General features: G+C 34.8%; 1 protein-coding gene across 2 annotated transcripts in view; it reads left to right on the forward strand.

Annotated features, from left to right (window-relative positions):
* The window catches only part of MED13L (mediator complex subunit 13L), a 307,633-nt gene that overhangs the window by 27,952 nt on the left and 263,157 nt on the right, over positions 1–16,524 (forward strand). For both annotated transcript variants that reach the window (XM_032431544.1, XM_032431545.1), the window contains exon 2: positions 7,120–7,357. In XM_032431544.1, the coding sequence (XP_032287435.1) occupies positions 7,120–7,357 (238 nt within the window). The remainder of the gene's footprint in view (positions 1–7,119; positions 7,358–16,524) is intronic.

Genomic DNA, 16,524 nt, shown 5'->3' on the forward strand with positions numbered 1-16,524 from the left:
GATGACCTGTTGTAATCTGGATTAATTGCCCTGTATATTGATACACAGTTGACAACCTGTAACCATCTGCTCATTCCCTGTTATTTTAGAAATTGATTTTGCTCTGTCCCATGTTGGATCTATTTCCTGAATCTCATGGCTTTTATGGTTTATTCCCTCTTTTTAGAGATGGGGTACATCTCCAATAGCTTCCTGAGACAGGGTGTTAATTTTTGTTTTTTTGTTTGTTTTTTTTTAAGGCCTTGCATCTTTTAAAATCTATTCTACTTCTACACTTGATATTTTAGATTGGCATAGATATCTAGTTTGGAAATACTTTTCCTTTAGAATTTTGGAGTTAACTGCACTATTGCCTTCTTGCTTCTGGTATTGCTGTTGTGAAGTCAGAAATCTTTCTGATTCCTGATTCTTTGTGATCTCTTTTTACAATATGGAAGCTTTGAGAACCTTCTCTTTGTCTGCAGTGTGTTGAAAGTTTATATGCTTTCCTTGAGTCTCTTTTAATCTGTTGTTCTGGGTATTCAGAGAGCCCTTTCAATCTAGAAATTCACATTCTGTTTTTCTGGGAAATTTTCATGAATTATTTTATCAGTCATTTCCTCTTTTTCATTTACTGTATTTTCTCTTTCTGAAAGCTCTTGTATTTGGTTTTGAACTTCCTGGGCTGCTCCTCTAATTTAATCTCCCCCCTCCCTATTTCTCATTTTTGTGTATTTGCTTTACTTTCTGGAAGAAAGTAAATTTCTAAACTTTATCTTCCAGCCCTTCTATTGAGTTTTATCATTTCTGGCATCATTGTTTAAAAATTTCCAAGAGTTCTCTTTTAGTTTTTTGTTCTTCTTTTCTGAAGTAGTGTACTGTTCTTTTTTAATGGTTGCACTATTTTATCTGTTTGAGAATATTAGTGATGGATTAAAAAAAATTTTTTTTTCATTTCCCAATGTAGTCTGTTTCCTCCAAGTTACTTTTTTTTTGGTTTCTATTTGTTTTTGTCTCTATCATTCCTTCATGTTTTTCCTTGACTATTTAGTAGTTCCTGGTTTTCTGTTCATGTTTAGAAATGATGGACTGAAAAACATCTTGGAAGTTGAGTATGTGAGTGACATTTGTTTACTGTGCACTTCCCTGATCTGGGTGGGCTCTTTAGTTGGGGAACCTCTGATGTCAGTATTTTGAGGTCTTTTCTCTTGAGCTGGTCAGATTTCCCAAAGAAGACTTTTCCAGATGCCTATCTCTGGGGGATGAAAGACTGGTTGCCAGCTTTCTGGGTGCTTAGAGGGAGATTATGGGAGAGGGTGGTTTTTGACTTCCATTCTGTACATGTTCACCTAATGCACTGTTTTCAGTCCGATTCCCTGCCTTCACGTGTGCTTGTGTCCCCCATTCCAGATAACCTCTGTTGTTACTGGCCACAGAGAATACCCTTCCAGTTGTTTGATGGGATAAAAAGGGCGGGGAGGGGGTGGTGCCTGGCTTCTGAGTGCCTTCTAAGTAGGCTTTCAGCCAGTTTTCCTTATTTTATCTCCTCTCTGCCTTTTAACCCTCCTTTCAAAGATACCTGTATTTTTAATTCCTGAGGCCGAGGGGATTCTGTGTGAATTATGCTTTATCTACCCCTTCTCCATAGCTAGGATTCAGATTTTTAGGTATTATAAGTTTCTTTATCTTCTGAGCATCTGCTTCTTAGCTTTCAAAATCTTGGTGTTCTTATCTCCTCTCCTACCTACCATTGTGATTTTATGATTTAAGGGAAAAACAAAACAAAACAAACAAATTCTTTACTGATGTTTTAGAGGGATTTAAGAGAGAGCAAAAGCAGATGTGTGTGTTTACCCTGGTGTCTTTACCTGGAGCTGATTAGTTCTGTTTTAACAGAAGTTTTCTATTATCCCTTTTTTCCTTTCTGTGACTCAAGTTGAGGAATGATTTAATATGTTTGCTGTATTTCTCTGGTCTACTAGAGTAGTAACCCTATCACTGGAGGTTGTGAGGTGAGGCAGATTTGGAATTTCCTAGTGCACTCATGTTAGTCCCAGTTGATCATAGCTGCCTTTTCTAGACACCATCCTAGAATCTTGTTCAGGATTGATATTAAGGTAATTGTTCTGTAGTTTGAGAAGTCTTTCTTTTACCTGTTTCTTGAAAATTCAAATTTTCTGGCAGCTCTCCTATTCCTACTGATCATTCTAAGGCATATAATTAAGGGTTCAGTCTCATTTACAAGTTGCCTTTGTGACTGGGATGTAATTAGCCCGGGCCAGGAGACTTGAACTCATTTACAGTATCTAGGTCAGCCATATCACTTTACAGGTCAGAAGCTACGGTCCCTTAGATGGAGTAGATTTCCTAATGCCATATAGGTAAGTAGCTGAAAACTAGGACTCAAACCTAGATCTTTTGATCTCCAGCCAATGTTCTTTCCATGATGCTACACCCTGAGTTCATTCATATCAAGGCCTATTACTTTTACTCTGGTAACCACTGAATATAGTTTTAACTCTCAGGAGCCATATTGCAAGTATATACTGTTGGTCGTGTGGGTTCTGATTGCGATGGGTCAGTGCAAATAAATGACTTCCATTGGGAGAATTTATGAGGTCATTTCCTATGTATTGTGCCTAAAGAATAGCACATTAAGAATCAATATAAATTTTCTTTAAATACATTCCTGCTGTTAGAAAGTGCATTTGTCCTGATTCTGTTACAATCTATTTAATTCCAACTGTTCTGAACTGACTATAGTGGCCTTCTATTTAGGCCAGGGGAATCTCTGCCAGTTAAGTTCAATTTTCTGAGGACCGTGACTACCTGTGTAACAGATGCCAGCCATTGATGAGAAAATTTCCCTCTAGCCTTTCTTGCTATTATTAGAATTGTTATTTTCTTGGTTGGTTATACGTATCTCTAAAAATTAGCTTGTGTAGATACAGTCTTATAGTGGTAACATGTAAAAGAAGGCATATAATTATCTGAGTGAAGTAAAAAAAGTCTCTTCTATTCATGGGATGGTGTGTGGGCACTCTTGCACTAGTTTTCTTAATACCTCAGGAAGACTAAAGAAAGATTCATGAACTTTCTTAAATTAGAAAGTATGGCCATGAGCTCTTGCTATTGCTAAATTGAGTTGATGACAGTTTCTTTGTACTATTTTATAATCCTCTAGAGCTAATTTTTACAATTAGCCTTATGAAGCAGCATGGTAGAGCGGGAAAGAATTTATGCTTTAAATTCAGTTATGCTTTAAATCCAGTTATATTTGGAATCTGCCATTTGCTGCCTGTGTAGTTAGGGCAGAATTATTTAACCTTTCTGAGTCCTCATTTCTTTAGCTGTCTGTGAAGATTAGAAATTATGTGTGAAGATCCTAGTATATTGTTTAATGTTAGAAATTAATAGGTGATGAGTATGTGGTGATGGTTGTGGTTCGTGCATGCTGGTTTTGTTCCTTACGTATTTTAATTTCATTGTTTTGATTCTATATTTTAAAAACATGTAATTTTAAATTTAAATATAATTATGAATTGTTTGTCTTGGCAGTGAGAGAGACTGCATTTTGGGATAACTTGCATGTAGAAATATTTTAAAGGGTTGCTTCACAATTTTGAAATCATTAGATAAAGAATTTTGAGTCTTGGAGATCTATACTTTGGTCAGAAATTGGTCCATAGAAGTTTGTGTGGAATTGCTTTTTAACTATAAACAGGATCATGGTATATGAAGACATGTATTAGTCTAAGTGGATAGGGATAGGGATTTTTTTTTTTTTTGGACAGTATTTTGGTATCACTAAGTTGTCTTTGCTCTTATCAAACAATAATTCAAGTTTAGAGCTAAGTCTTTGAACATTAACTTTATGCTTAGTTATCTCTGTTAGGCTTAAATGGTGTTTCATTGTTAGATTTTCCAGTGAAGACTGGTATAATGATATTTAATTTTAGCTTTAAGGTAAAGGAACTAAATTGTTTTAAAATAATTGCACGTTTTCCAGTTTTTCCAGCTGAATTAGTTATGAAGTGATTAGGCTTGTAGGCTTGTTGTTATGTCACTTGAATCTGTATTCTATCACTTGCTAGAACAACTCCATAAAGAATATATAGAGCAGGTGGCCAGGCTTCCCTTTATCACTGAGACCAGAGAAACACTGATAGGAAGTTAGTGCAAGTGCTAGGATTAGGAAACCATTCTTCTGAATCAAAGCCAAATATTTTGTTTGCTGAACCATGTGGGATGTTACAGGTGAAAGTATTCTGGTGAGTAAATTGCTGTTCATAGATTTCTTGGGGACTGACTCACCTGATGTTTTAATCTCTGATAGATCTTAATTTTCTAACCCTTTACATATGGTTATCACAAAAATCACAATCGTGATTTATATTTATTGGTATCTTTTATCTCTCCTCCCTCCAGCCCCTGGATCCATAGGCACAGAACACTAGCTTAGGTGATCATAAGGAATGTTAGTCTTCTACTTTTCTGATTTCAACTGCCCCCTTTTTTAGTCTTTTCATTTAGTTTGCTTCTTTGACATTTATTTAGAAATTGAAATTAGGCTTTCTGTTTAACACACACACACACACACACACATTGCTTTCATTTGAAGAAATAAAGGAACTTGTATGAGAGAAAAATGCAAAAAGGATATGAACAAAGAAATTGTACTCTCATTACTAGTAATGATAGCAATATCATTTATATGTCTTACCGTATGCCAGGCATCATCCTAAGTATTTTATATACATACTTACTCATTTAATCAACTCTGTAAATACTGTTATTCTAATTTTTGTGGTGAGGTGACAGACAAAGGTTAGGTAACTTGCTAAGTACTTGCTACTTAGAGCTAGTGAAGCATAGAGCTGGTATTCAAACCCAAAGCCTGGCCCCAGGTTATACTAATGATGAAATAGGTGATAATGGTTTCCTCTAAGCAGAGAAAGGACTGCATATTAGTACAGGAACGTACCATCCTGTTAAATTGGCGGGTATTTAAGAAGATATGCAATGTGGGGGGCGCCTAGGTAGCTCACTCGTTGAGCGTCTGCCTTTGGCTCAGGTCATGATCCTAGGGTCCTGGGATGGAGCCCCACATCGGGCTCCCTGCTGGGCGGGAAGCCTGCTTCTCCCTCTCCCATTCCTCCTGCTTGGCTGTGTCTCTGTCAAATAAATAAATAAAATCTTAAAAAAAAAGCTATATGGTGGCACTCATCCGTGAGTCTTCATATTCATATTCTTTGGTAATTGTGCATCAGGCAATGTCTATTAAGAAAATAACCAGGAAAGTAACAATGTTCAAGGGTGTTTACCAGTTATTATAAAATAAAAAAGCAGAAGATTGTCTAGTTGTTATGGGATAAATTATGTTTTCTCCAATAAACAATAAATATTATGCAAACATTAACTGTTTTTGAAGAATGATTAATACCCAAAAATACTTATAATGAGTCAAAGAGCAGGGTATAAGACCACATAATATGGTTCCAAATTAAAAACTGTGTATGTACAGAAAAATAGGAAGAACATACATTAAGACACTAATAATTATTTTTGATGTGATTTTGGAAAATATTCCTGGTGTGATTACTTTTAATTTATATTATTTATTTTTGAACTTAATGCATTATTCACGTAGTACTTTCATACTCTGAGAAAACAAAGTGGCATAAAGGGGAAAGCATAAATGATGCCAATACCAGCTTTTACTAAGAATATCCATTAGATATTAGATTTGCATATCTCATAATGTGAAGGGATAAGTTACTAAATGCCGGACAGTTTTAGTTTGGATATTATTATTTTTGGAACCATTTTTTTTTTTTAGAAGTGAAACATTTGTTTAGGATTGAAGAAAATTGATATATTTTTTTCTTGAATGTGTTCATTATAGTGATTGATTGTTTCAGCACTTTAAATTTGTTTCAGTTATGTTAGCAGAAGATACGGTTATTTTTCTACCCTGTTGTACTTGTTTTTTGAAAAACAACTATTGACAGAAATTGACTTGGTGTAGGGGTGGTGAGGGGAAGATGAGTAAGGATCTAATGCAAGGGACACATGGACTGTTTTTGTACAGAATTATGTTATGAATCCATTTTGTTGTCAGTTTTGAATACATAGTTATAGTTTATAGCTACTTAAATAAGGAATTCAACTTTTGTTTGTGTTGAAACATCTTTGAATTTTAGTTCCTTAGACCTCTAAGATTTATGAAGTTTTAAAATGTAGGTAATGGAATAAAGATCCAGGTTCTGCTTTCAGCTGGTTTAGTGTCGGTGTTTTAAAATGTGTTTAGAAAACGAAAGACAAAACTACATTAGGGAATTGTTCTAGAAGCAAAGCTTCTTTCTCTGTTACATGCTAAAGAACATGCATAAATTGCTGATAACTGCGTCAGTTTCATTAGCTTGCTTGCTGTTAGTAATGAAGCACTATGGTTTTGCGGGCTCACTGCTTTCCTGATTAAAGAGGATTCGAACTGTAGCTTCTGCATGGGAATAAATTGAGGAAATCCTTTGAAAGAAATTACTTCACTTTTACAAACTTACTTTTTAAACTCTTACCTGATTTCAAAATATAATTTATGGGGCACCTGGGTGGCTCAGGTGGTTAAGCGTCTGCCTTCAGCTCAGGTCATGATCCCAGGGTCCTGGGATTGAGCCCCATGTTGGGTTCCCAACCCAGTGGGGGGAGTATGCTTCTCCTTCTCCCTCTGCCTCTCCTCCTACTTGTGTTCTCTCTCTCTCTCAAATAAATAAATAAAATCTTAAAAAAAAAAAGAAATAACTTATGAATCAAATACGGAATAAGAAAATAGTTTTATATGTAAGGACTTTATAGTAAGTTTTTGGTAAAATTGGTTCAACTGGAAATAATCGTCATCTGTTTGTTGTAACTTGGTATAATACAAAGAGCTATGTAGAAATCTTGATAGGAAGAAATGAATTTTTTCTCCCTTTAAAAATCAAGGAGGATTGACAAAATTATTCAGTGAGAGAAATCTTATGTGAAGTAATGTAAATAGTTATTTTAGCAAATTTGCTTGTCCATACAGAAGCTTGTTTTTAGTGTTCTGTGACTAAGAAGAAATATCAAAACCATTGTAATTTTCTTGTTTTTTTCTAGGCTGAACTCACGGGAATCAAATGGCGTAGGTACAATTTTGGAGGGCACGGGGACTGTGGACCCATAATTTCAGCCCCAGCCCAAGATGATCCAATCCTGTTAAGTTTCATCCGTTGTCTGCAAGCCAACTTGCTGTGTGTATGGCGTCGTGATGTCAAACCAGATTGCAAAGAGTTATGGATATTCTGGTGGGGAGACGAACCCAACCTAGTGGGTGTAATACATCATGAACTGCAGGGTAAGCTTTTTGTTTTTTCTTAAAAACTGTTAGCATCATATATATATTTTTAACAGTAGTAAATTTCAAAAATAATTTATGAAGACTTGCTGAGAAAAATCCAAGTGTTTAAATGGGTCTGTCTCTTAAAAGGAACGTCTTCACTCTTACCCCTCTTCTTTTCACTCCCATTCCCCGCCCCCCCAAAATCTCTTGTTCTTTCCCAGTCATGCTAGGAACCAGAACCTGTGAACCACTGTTACTAAAGGAAATATTGTGTCTCCTAGGTGTTTTGGGGGGTGGAAACGAGGCAAGATCCACTGTTTTAAAACAATAGTGAATTGTGAGTAATTAGCAAGTCAGTGAAATGAACAGAATTGTTTTTTCTTGGATTGTGGTTGTTGTGGTTCATTACCAGCTGAACTCTGGTGGAATATTATAAAGTGGTAAGAGAAAGTTAGTACAAGCCTTATTGGACAAAATTATGAGATGACATTGGATAGTATTTTGAAGAAAGATTAATATAAAGAATCTGGTCTAATTTTGATAATGGCAAGTTTTCCTTTGTTTTGTTTCTGCTTTTTATATAATTAGGTGATTCCAGGAAATACTTGGTCCAGTGTTACCTAATTTTTAACTTCAGATTACATCTGATATCTGGAAACTTTGAATTAATATAAGAGTTTCATTATTCTAAGTTACTTTTTGTATTTACTGAAGATTTATAACCAGAGGAAATTTTATTAATATTCTTTGCTCAAAATTTTTTACTTCTTTACCTAAATGTTTCCATCTAGTATGCTAAAGAATTTTTCTAAATCAAGATTAATTACAATCCTTACTTAGGGTAGTGTGTTAACTCTTTTTGACCTAAGTCTCCTAGAGGCAACTTTTATTATGTCCAAACTACTCTATATTTTGTTAGTTTGTGGTTGAAAAAGTTCAGATAGCATTTGAAATGTTTTGTTATTTGATAATTTAGTATTTTTTTTTAAAGGAAGGAGTAAAACTAACTATATTTGAGGGCCTATTCTAAGGTGTCTGATTTTGCCTAAAGGATTTCCTGCCTACTTTTGCTTGATACCTTTCTAACTTTTCTTTGCAGCCATTTTTTTTTTTTTATCTGTGATATCCCTTGCCACAACAGCCAGAGGGCAGTAAACCGCAGTGGACTAATTGAGCTGTTTATCTTATGGGCCATTTGTCTATTCAACACAAACCTTTCTTCCCATAGTTTGTAGAATATTTGGTTTATAAATATAAGAACCCTGTCTGGGTAAGATTCCTTACTTAGCTGGTTAATCAGCAGAATCTCAGAACTTATATACATACCAAAGCTTAGTTCATGTAGTTAGCAGGGAACTCAGGTAGAATTAGTTTAACCACATCTGGATTCCATTTATCAGGATTTTTAAAATAAGATACCCCTAGAAGATAACATTTATATTTGTCCATTTAAGTATCAAAACATATATTTTTGTTCTAAAATTTTTTACACATGTAGTAGAGGACTATAGCATTTTTGTTTGTTCATCCTATATTTCTCATGATTATTTCTGATTCTTAATCTCCTTCCATTTCTCTACTCCATATTCATACCTTATGTCTTAACTTTTTCGTCTGGTCTTTATTTGTTAGTAGCACAAATTATCACTTTGTAATATTGATGAAACCAAAACCAAACCCAACTGTTAATTAGGCTTATTTACCTGATGTATACAGTTATTTGTCCATACCAACAAAGCACATAATCAGTGTTCTTAGAATTAAGTTACTGTGTTATTTCTCATGGACTTTGTTACCGAGTTAACAAAAAGATGTAGGCTATTTAAAATTTTTATAGTTGCTTTAGATTGCACATATATTTCATTGATGTATTAAGTATCTTTTTGGTAAAGAATAAGGAAAGATTGACTTTTTTTAAACTGTTTTTTACAAATCACAGAAATACTACATTTTAATTAGAAAATTAGGAAAACAGAACTGTCAAATGAAGAGAACAAAAATCCTGAAGTCTAAACAGAGTTTTAATATTTGGTATTTTTATGTATAAATGGAATTGGTATCATACTTTTTTGTAACTCAGTTTTTTAACCTGACAATATATTGTGAGTGTTTTCTCATGAGAATGATTATTTTTTATTTTTATTTTCTTTCCTATTGAGTCTGAAAATAGTGTAAGCTGTTTATTCTCTTGTGTGCCACCAGGAAAGTAATCCAGTGATGGAACACTCATAACTTTGTTAAGTACATTTATTCTTTCTTGATATGTCCATTTGGGGAAAGTTACTGGATTAAAGCCTGTGAAGTGTCCATCCCATAGGTAAAAGTGGTTGGAAAGGGTAATTTTATATGGTTCAACCTAATATTAGAAAGTATTTGAACTTAATTAGAAAAATGAGTGGCATAAGGACAACTTTGTTTCAAGTGAGGGAGAATATGACAGGTAGAGCGATCATGAGAAAAAGATACAAAGGAGATATTTTAATTGGTGGTCATACAAAATGAGGATATTTTGGAATCTGTTTTGATCTTTAAAATATGTAAGAGTCATTTCATTTTAGGTAAAATAAATTTTAACAGAGCCCTGTAAACATTAAGCATGATGGTACCATTACTGTAACATTTTCTTTTTCTTTTTTTAAAAGATTTATTTATTTATTTATTTGACAGAGAGAGAGAGAGAGAGAGACAGCCAGACAGCTGAGAGGGAACACAAGCAGGGGGAGTGGGAGAGGGAGAAGCAGACTCCCCACTAAGAAGGGAGCCTGACACGGAGCTCCATCCCAGGACACCCGGATCATGACCCAAGCCAAAGGCAGACGCCTAATGACTGAGCCACCCAGGCACCCCACATTTTCTTTTTGTAGGGACATTTTACTGTTTCTTAAAATGCTTTTTAATTATGTTATTTGGTAGTTCCCTTTGTCTTTACGATGTACCCAAAATAGGATACTGCTAAGAAACCTCACTGTGCGATACAATACCAAAGCAACCGTCTTTGATTTAATGTGTAAAGTAGCTTCATAGAGAATAATCCTGCAGGATAGACACACAGTTTAGTTTTAAAATATTATATATTTTTTGTTTAATTGCTTGAAGTATCTGTGAAATTGTCGGAGGGAACACTAAAATACATTTATAGCCTGTCCCTGTTACTTGGATAAACACTTTTGGGCCTGTGTCTAGAGAATTGCCATTTATCTTGCCTGGCATAGTAGTTCAAAGCATGGGATGGGTTTGAATTCCTGCTCAGTTGCTTGCTAGCTGTGTATCGTTGATCAAGTAACTTATCCTTGCCTCACTTTCCTCACTGTAAATTGGGTTATAAGGATAACAACAGTTAGAAGTTCTTAGAACAGCACAGAGTTCATCTAATTGTAACTCTTACTGTTGCTACTACATTGGCAACCCATTCATCAAAATTAAAACATCTTGACGATTTTTAAATGATTGTTCTGTAGAGCATTCAGTGCTTGCTAATGTTCCTCAAATACTAACTTTTAGGGGCACCTGGGTAGCTCAGTTGGTTGAATGTCTGCCTTTGGCTCAGGTTATGATCCCAGGGTCCTGGGATCGAGGCCCGCTTCGGGTTCCCTGCTCGGTGGGGAGCCTGCTTCTCCCTCTCCCTCTGCTGCTCCCCCTGCTTATGCTTGCTCTCTCTCTCTCTGTCAAATAAATAAAAATCTAAAAAAAAACACAACTAACTTTTAAAGTGTACTTTTGGGTTGGAGTGATCGGATTTTTGAGTTTGAGTTTTAAAATTTAGGTAGAGTAAGAGAATAATAAAATGTCAGAGCAGCAAATATACCCCTTCTTGTACATATGAAAATTGTCTAGACTTCTGCTATACATAGTTTCATAATAAACTTAGATAGCATTATGAAGAGATCAGAACTTTAAAATGTGACTCTGTTAGATCTCTGTAAGGTAGGTGTGTAGCTTTACTGGGTTCTCCACATAATGGTGTTGAAGCAGGGCGCTGGCTGAACACAAATACGTGTATGTCCTTCCTTGTGTCCATCCATGAGTACCTTTATCTGTGGGTCCAGTTACAGTTTTTGATGTAATCTCTACCCTTGAAATGTTTAGAGTCTAAAAAGGATATAAGATAAGCACACAAATACATACAGTGCAGAGAAATTCTGAAAGTCTGTGTAAGAGAAATGTACTAGATTGACTGCTTTCCCATTCAGTTTTATAAACGCACAACTCTTTTATAAACTTACAGTAGGAACACTGTGAGCCCTAGTGCCAAGGGTTGATAACCTACTTGGTTTCTGGTCTGTTTGTTAAACTTCTAACGTTAGGCAAGAGCTGTGATCAGTTCAGGATATGTAAAATGAGTCCTTATACTTAAGGAGCTCACAGTCTTATTGGGGAGTTAGCTAAATAAATCCATAATTATGCTACGATGAAGTAAGCTGTAAATGATTAAGTTCTGGGATCTTGGAGAAGCATCAGATTCAGTCTTGGGAAACACAGGATAGGGAGATGATGGGAAGCCCAGAGACTTGAGGTGCATCTTTTTGGATAAGTAGGAGCTACCTAGGTTGGGATGGAACTTGTCCTTGTTAGAGGAAGTGGCCTGTACAAAGGGCCTGCTGGCAGTGAACAAATGGTGTGAAGAGCAGGTTTGTCTGGAGCTTAGACTATTAGTGAAATAGTCAGGAGAGACAGAAAGACTGGGAAGGTGGGCCATAATGAGTGCATTGAAGTAAGGATGAGGAATTTGCACCGAATTTGATAGATTTTGAGGAATTGTTACAGGTTTCTGATCAGGAAAGGTTCAGACATGATTAGGAAGATAATATACAAGATGAATATGAGCAGAAAGGCAATAATATTAAAATAAATTATTTTATTCTCAATTGAACTATGAACTTAAACATTATATGTAGTTTAAGGTACAGATTTATTTAAGTTAAAAAATACCAGTGATTACATATTGAACTTTTTATTAATAGTCTTTGCCAATTTTTTTTTAAGATTATTTATTTATTTGACAGAGAGACACAGAGAAAGCACAAGCAGGGGGAGCAGCAGAGGGAGAGGGAGAAGCAGGTTCTCCGCTGAGCAGGGAGCCCGATGCCGGGCTCGATCCCAGGACCCTGAGATCATGACCTGAGCCGAAGGCAGACGCTATGCCAAAGTGACTTTTCCTAATCTACCAAACAAAAGTATTTTATAAACACAGCCTTCTGGCCATTTCATTGCTTATTAGTCAGTGGTAGGAAAGACATTCTATCTTGAAACCCCAAACTGGTACAGTGGGCAAATACATACTTCTAGGAACTGAAGATGGCTTGACCCAAAGCATTAAGAGTCCCTGGTCCAGAAGGACAAGTATTATATATGGCCTAGTATGTGCTTAGTAATGCTTGTTGAATGAGTGAATGAATGAAGCCCATCTTACATAGTTCTAACATAGCATAGTATTGTACTCTCAGAAGGTTAACTTATAATAAATACGCTTAAAACTTTAAATAATTTGATGTTGTGAAGAGATTGAAACCTAATTAAAAATAAGGCATTAAATATCCATTTTATTTTGTATATGTTCTATAAAGAAACCTAGCTGTAAATATGCACTGTCTTTAATTTTAAAATTTTATCTGTGCTGTCCCTTTTCCTTTCGATTATTACAAATAGACAAATGTAAATTATAATAGGGATACATCTGTCTACCTCTAAAAAATGATTGTCCCAATATTGTATTGGAAGCCTTAGGAATTGGCTTTACTGTCAATGTAGAGGCAGATTGGTACCTTTTGTTGTTGCATTTATAGTCATAAGTACTGCTTTTTTATTTTTCAGAGTGCTGCCACCTATGCCAGGAGGTATGGGCAATTGCAAAAACAGCTTTAGACATTACGGAGCTAGAAAGGGATCTTGTTTTCTAATGGTGACCAGTGTAAGATAATTTAGGATACTCTGATACTGTCGCATATACCACCGAACTGATTGCAAGCCTCTGGAAAGAGAAGTGGGCATTTTGTAAGGATGGAGGAAGGCTGAGAGGAGAATGGAGAGCCAGTTTGCTAGTACTGTCATCTGTATATATAGATTATAATGTACATCTGAAATGATGGGATTGATGTAACCGTTATTTAGCTATCTCCAAGACAGAACCTAATTCCCTCCTCAGCTTTTTCTTTTGAAAAATATTTACAGGTGTACACATACGTAACTATTTTTCTGGCCAAACCATTTGAAGGTAATTTCTAGATTTCATGAACCTTTACCACTAAATACTTCATCACGTAACTTCTATGAGAATGTAGGATATTTTCAGTGATACTGATGTAATTTTTGTTGTCCTGTCAAATTTTCCATATTCTGAATTTGTCTGTTTCCTCATGATTACACTCAGGTTAAATGTTTTTGACAAGAATATTAGTAAGTGATGAGTAGTTCTGTGGCATCCTGTCAGAGGCACATCATGTCAGTTTGTTCCAATATTGATCTTACTAATTTAGTGTTTGATTACTTGGTTAAGGTAGTGTCCACCAGATTTTTCCTGTGTAAAGAGACCCTTTTCTTTTTGTAATTGTTAGGTAAAGGTGGGGCAAGATTTTGAGACCATGAATATTCTTTTCCCTAGCCAACTTTTAACTCTGGCTTGAGGAATAACCTAACTTTGAGCTATTTAAAAACAGAGATCAAACGAAGACAACATTCTTGAGTAACAGGAAAGGTAGGGGAACAGAGGAGAGGAGAAGGAAGAAAAGCATGGGATATCTAACCATGGCAGATTATGATGGTAAAGTCAAACTCTGAAAATTAATAGCCTTACTGCTAAGCACACTGAAAGGTGTTGACATTGAATTTTCTAAAATCATAATTAAGTATATAGGAATATACTACTGTATCTTATATTCTGTGAATTTTTGGTTGAATTTTGATTTATGGTTATCTTTGACAAAATGAAATAATTTCAGTCAACACTGTGAATGGCTTTATTCTCAGTTGAAATGAAAAGAATTGCTTTTTGTGAAAGTAGTGATCCTTTTACATATAAAATTGACAGGAATGAACTTATTTCTAGGTAAAATGTCATTCAGTTTCAAATTTCTTCTAAAGAGATTATCTCATCCCTGACTTTTTTCACCTGGTTTTTATATTTGGTTTTTTTTTCATTATTGGTGATCAGTTTATGATTCATTGAAATTAATCTCTGATTAAATTGGAAAATATATATACTTTTTAAATTTATTGTTTGGGTTTATTTTTCAAGTGTAAGATTCTGGTGATTTTAAAAACAGGTGAATTTTTCTACAGCATTCTAGATTTGTAGTATTTTACCTATCAACATTTATATGGAGATTTTATTACATGGCATTAATTCTTGAGATTAACACTGCATTGCTGAAAAGTTTAACTTTCATATTTGTTGTTATTATGTATATAATAATAGAAGAATACATTTGTATTTCATGAGAACAAGCACTTTTAGGGAAAACATTTACTCAGTGGAAAATGGTAGCTATTTCTAAATAGTTTATGAACTAAGTATTCCTAATTTTCACTGGATCTAAATTATTCAAGTTTTGGTACAAAATTTCTGACTTTTAAAATAGTTACACTGTGTTCTATTTTCTCATGTATAGTTTTAAAAGAATTCGTTTGTTAAAGTATAAAATAGTAATAGTTTTATTGATGATTATCCAAATGATTCCAGTGCATATTTAACTGAAATAATAGATTTAATAGAAAATTGTAAGTTATATCCTTAAAAGAGAAAATGGAATACTTATTAATACTTTTGTAAGCAACACATTTATATTGTAAAGTTATGGAACGATTTAGAATTCTTTCATATGAAGAGTAGAAAAAGATCTAATGGATTAGATGGAATTATTAAGCTAGACGTGCTTGCAATTGAGAGAACAAGCTAAAGTCTAACTGTGGAATGTAAATAAAATCGGTGTGTTACCACAGGCAACTTACTGAACCGTGTAATTAGCTTTTTCTATGAAAAATGAGACATTTATACTGAGATTGTGGTGAAATAGCATGTAAAGGGCTTATGTTCTAATGATACGAAAATTAAACAGTTGGTAAAAAATTATAATTTAAAGATTGCTGCTTCAGGGAAAAGTTTAATCAGTTGGTTTTTAGGGGGGATTTATGTTTTGGTAAGTAAAGGCATTACAGTCCAATATTTTTGCATTGATACGAAGTCCCCTACTTGTATAACGTAAACCTGAGTAAAACCCCCATTAATGAGGGATTAAAGTAGGATTGAAAATTAACCTGAAGTTAGAGAAACCATTATTTGTTGTTATGACAGTTTTTCCCCCCTTTATATGTAAGTAATTTTAGTGATGAATATATTGTGACTGATACAAAAGTATTTAGGCTAGTAATTTTAAGGATAGCTTATTTGATACCCACTCCCTTTGTGTATGTTGTATTTCAAAATCTTGTTCTTTAATAGAAAATTTAAAGATTTAGAAGAGGTTCTTATACATTAAAGTGGTACAAAGATTTCTTTGCCCCATAATACAATTTCTTTGTTTTATCTCTTTTTTTTAGGGAGGTTAACCTAAGAATATGAATGTGGCAAATTGGAGAAAAAGTTTAATGATGAGTAGAATTTAATGGCCTAATTAATTCCAGAAATTAATATATCAAATATATAATTTTGAACATTAAAATTGAATGAGGTAGAGATATAAAATTAAATATCCAGAGAACAACACCTTTTGCTGCAGAATTTATAAGCAAATACATTACTGACATGAATTTACAAGCAAATTCATTGCTGATACATTCAGATGGCATCATGTCAGTTTTACTGTTTATAGTATTTTATATAGGAGATGAAGTAAAAAGTCCCTCCAGTGAAATTGGGCTTTTCTAAGGAAGAAGGAAGGTGAGAATGGATCTCCAATGTCATCATTGGGAGGATTCAGAGAATGTCCTCTTCCATTTATGCTGTGAAATTAGCATAGACAGACGGGAACTGAAGCTTAGAAAAAGCCCGTGACTTCATCATGTCACTAGTTATGGTGGAACCCAGACCCATAATTTGTACCTTTTAAAATCAAAACCAGGGCGCCTGGGTGGCTCAGCTGGTTAAGTGACTGCTTTCGGCTCAGGTCATGATCCCAGAGTCCTGGGATCGAGTCCCACATTGGGCTCCCGGCTCAGCAGGGAGGCTCCTTCTCCCTCTGACCCTCTCC

Source organism: Phoca vitulina, unplaced genomic scaffold (genome assembly GCF_004348235.1).
Source record: "Phoca vitulina isolate PV1807 unplaced genomic scaffold, GSC_HSeal_1.0 scaffold46, whole genome shotgun sequence".
Taxonomy (NCBI): domain Eukaryota; kingdom Metazoa; phylum Chordata; class Mammalia; order Carnivora; family Phocidae; genus Phoca; species Phoca vitulina.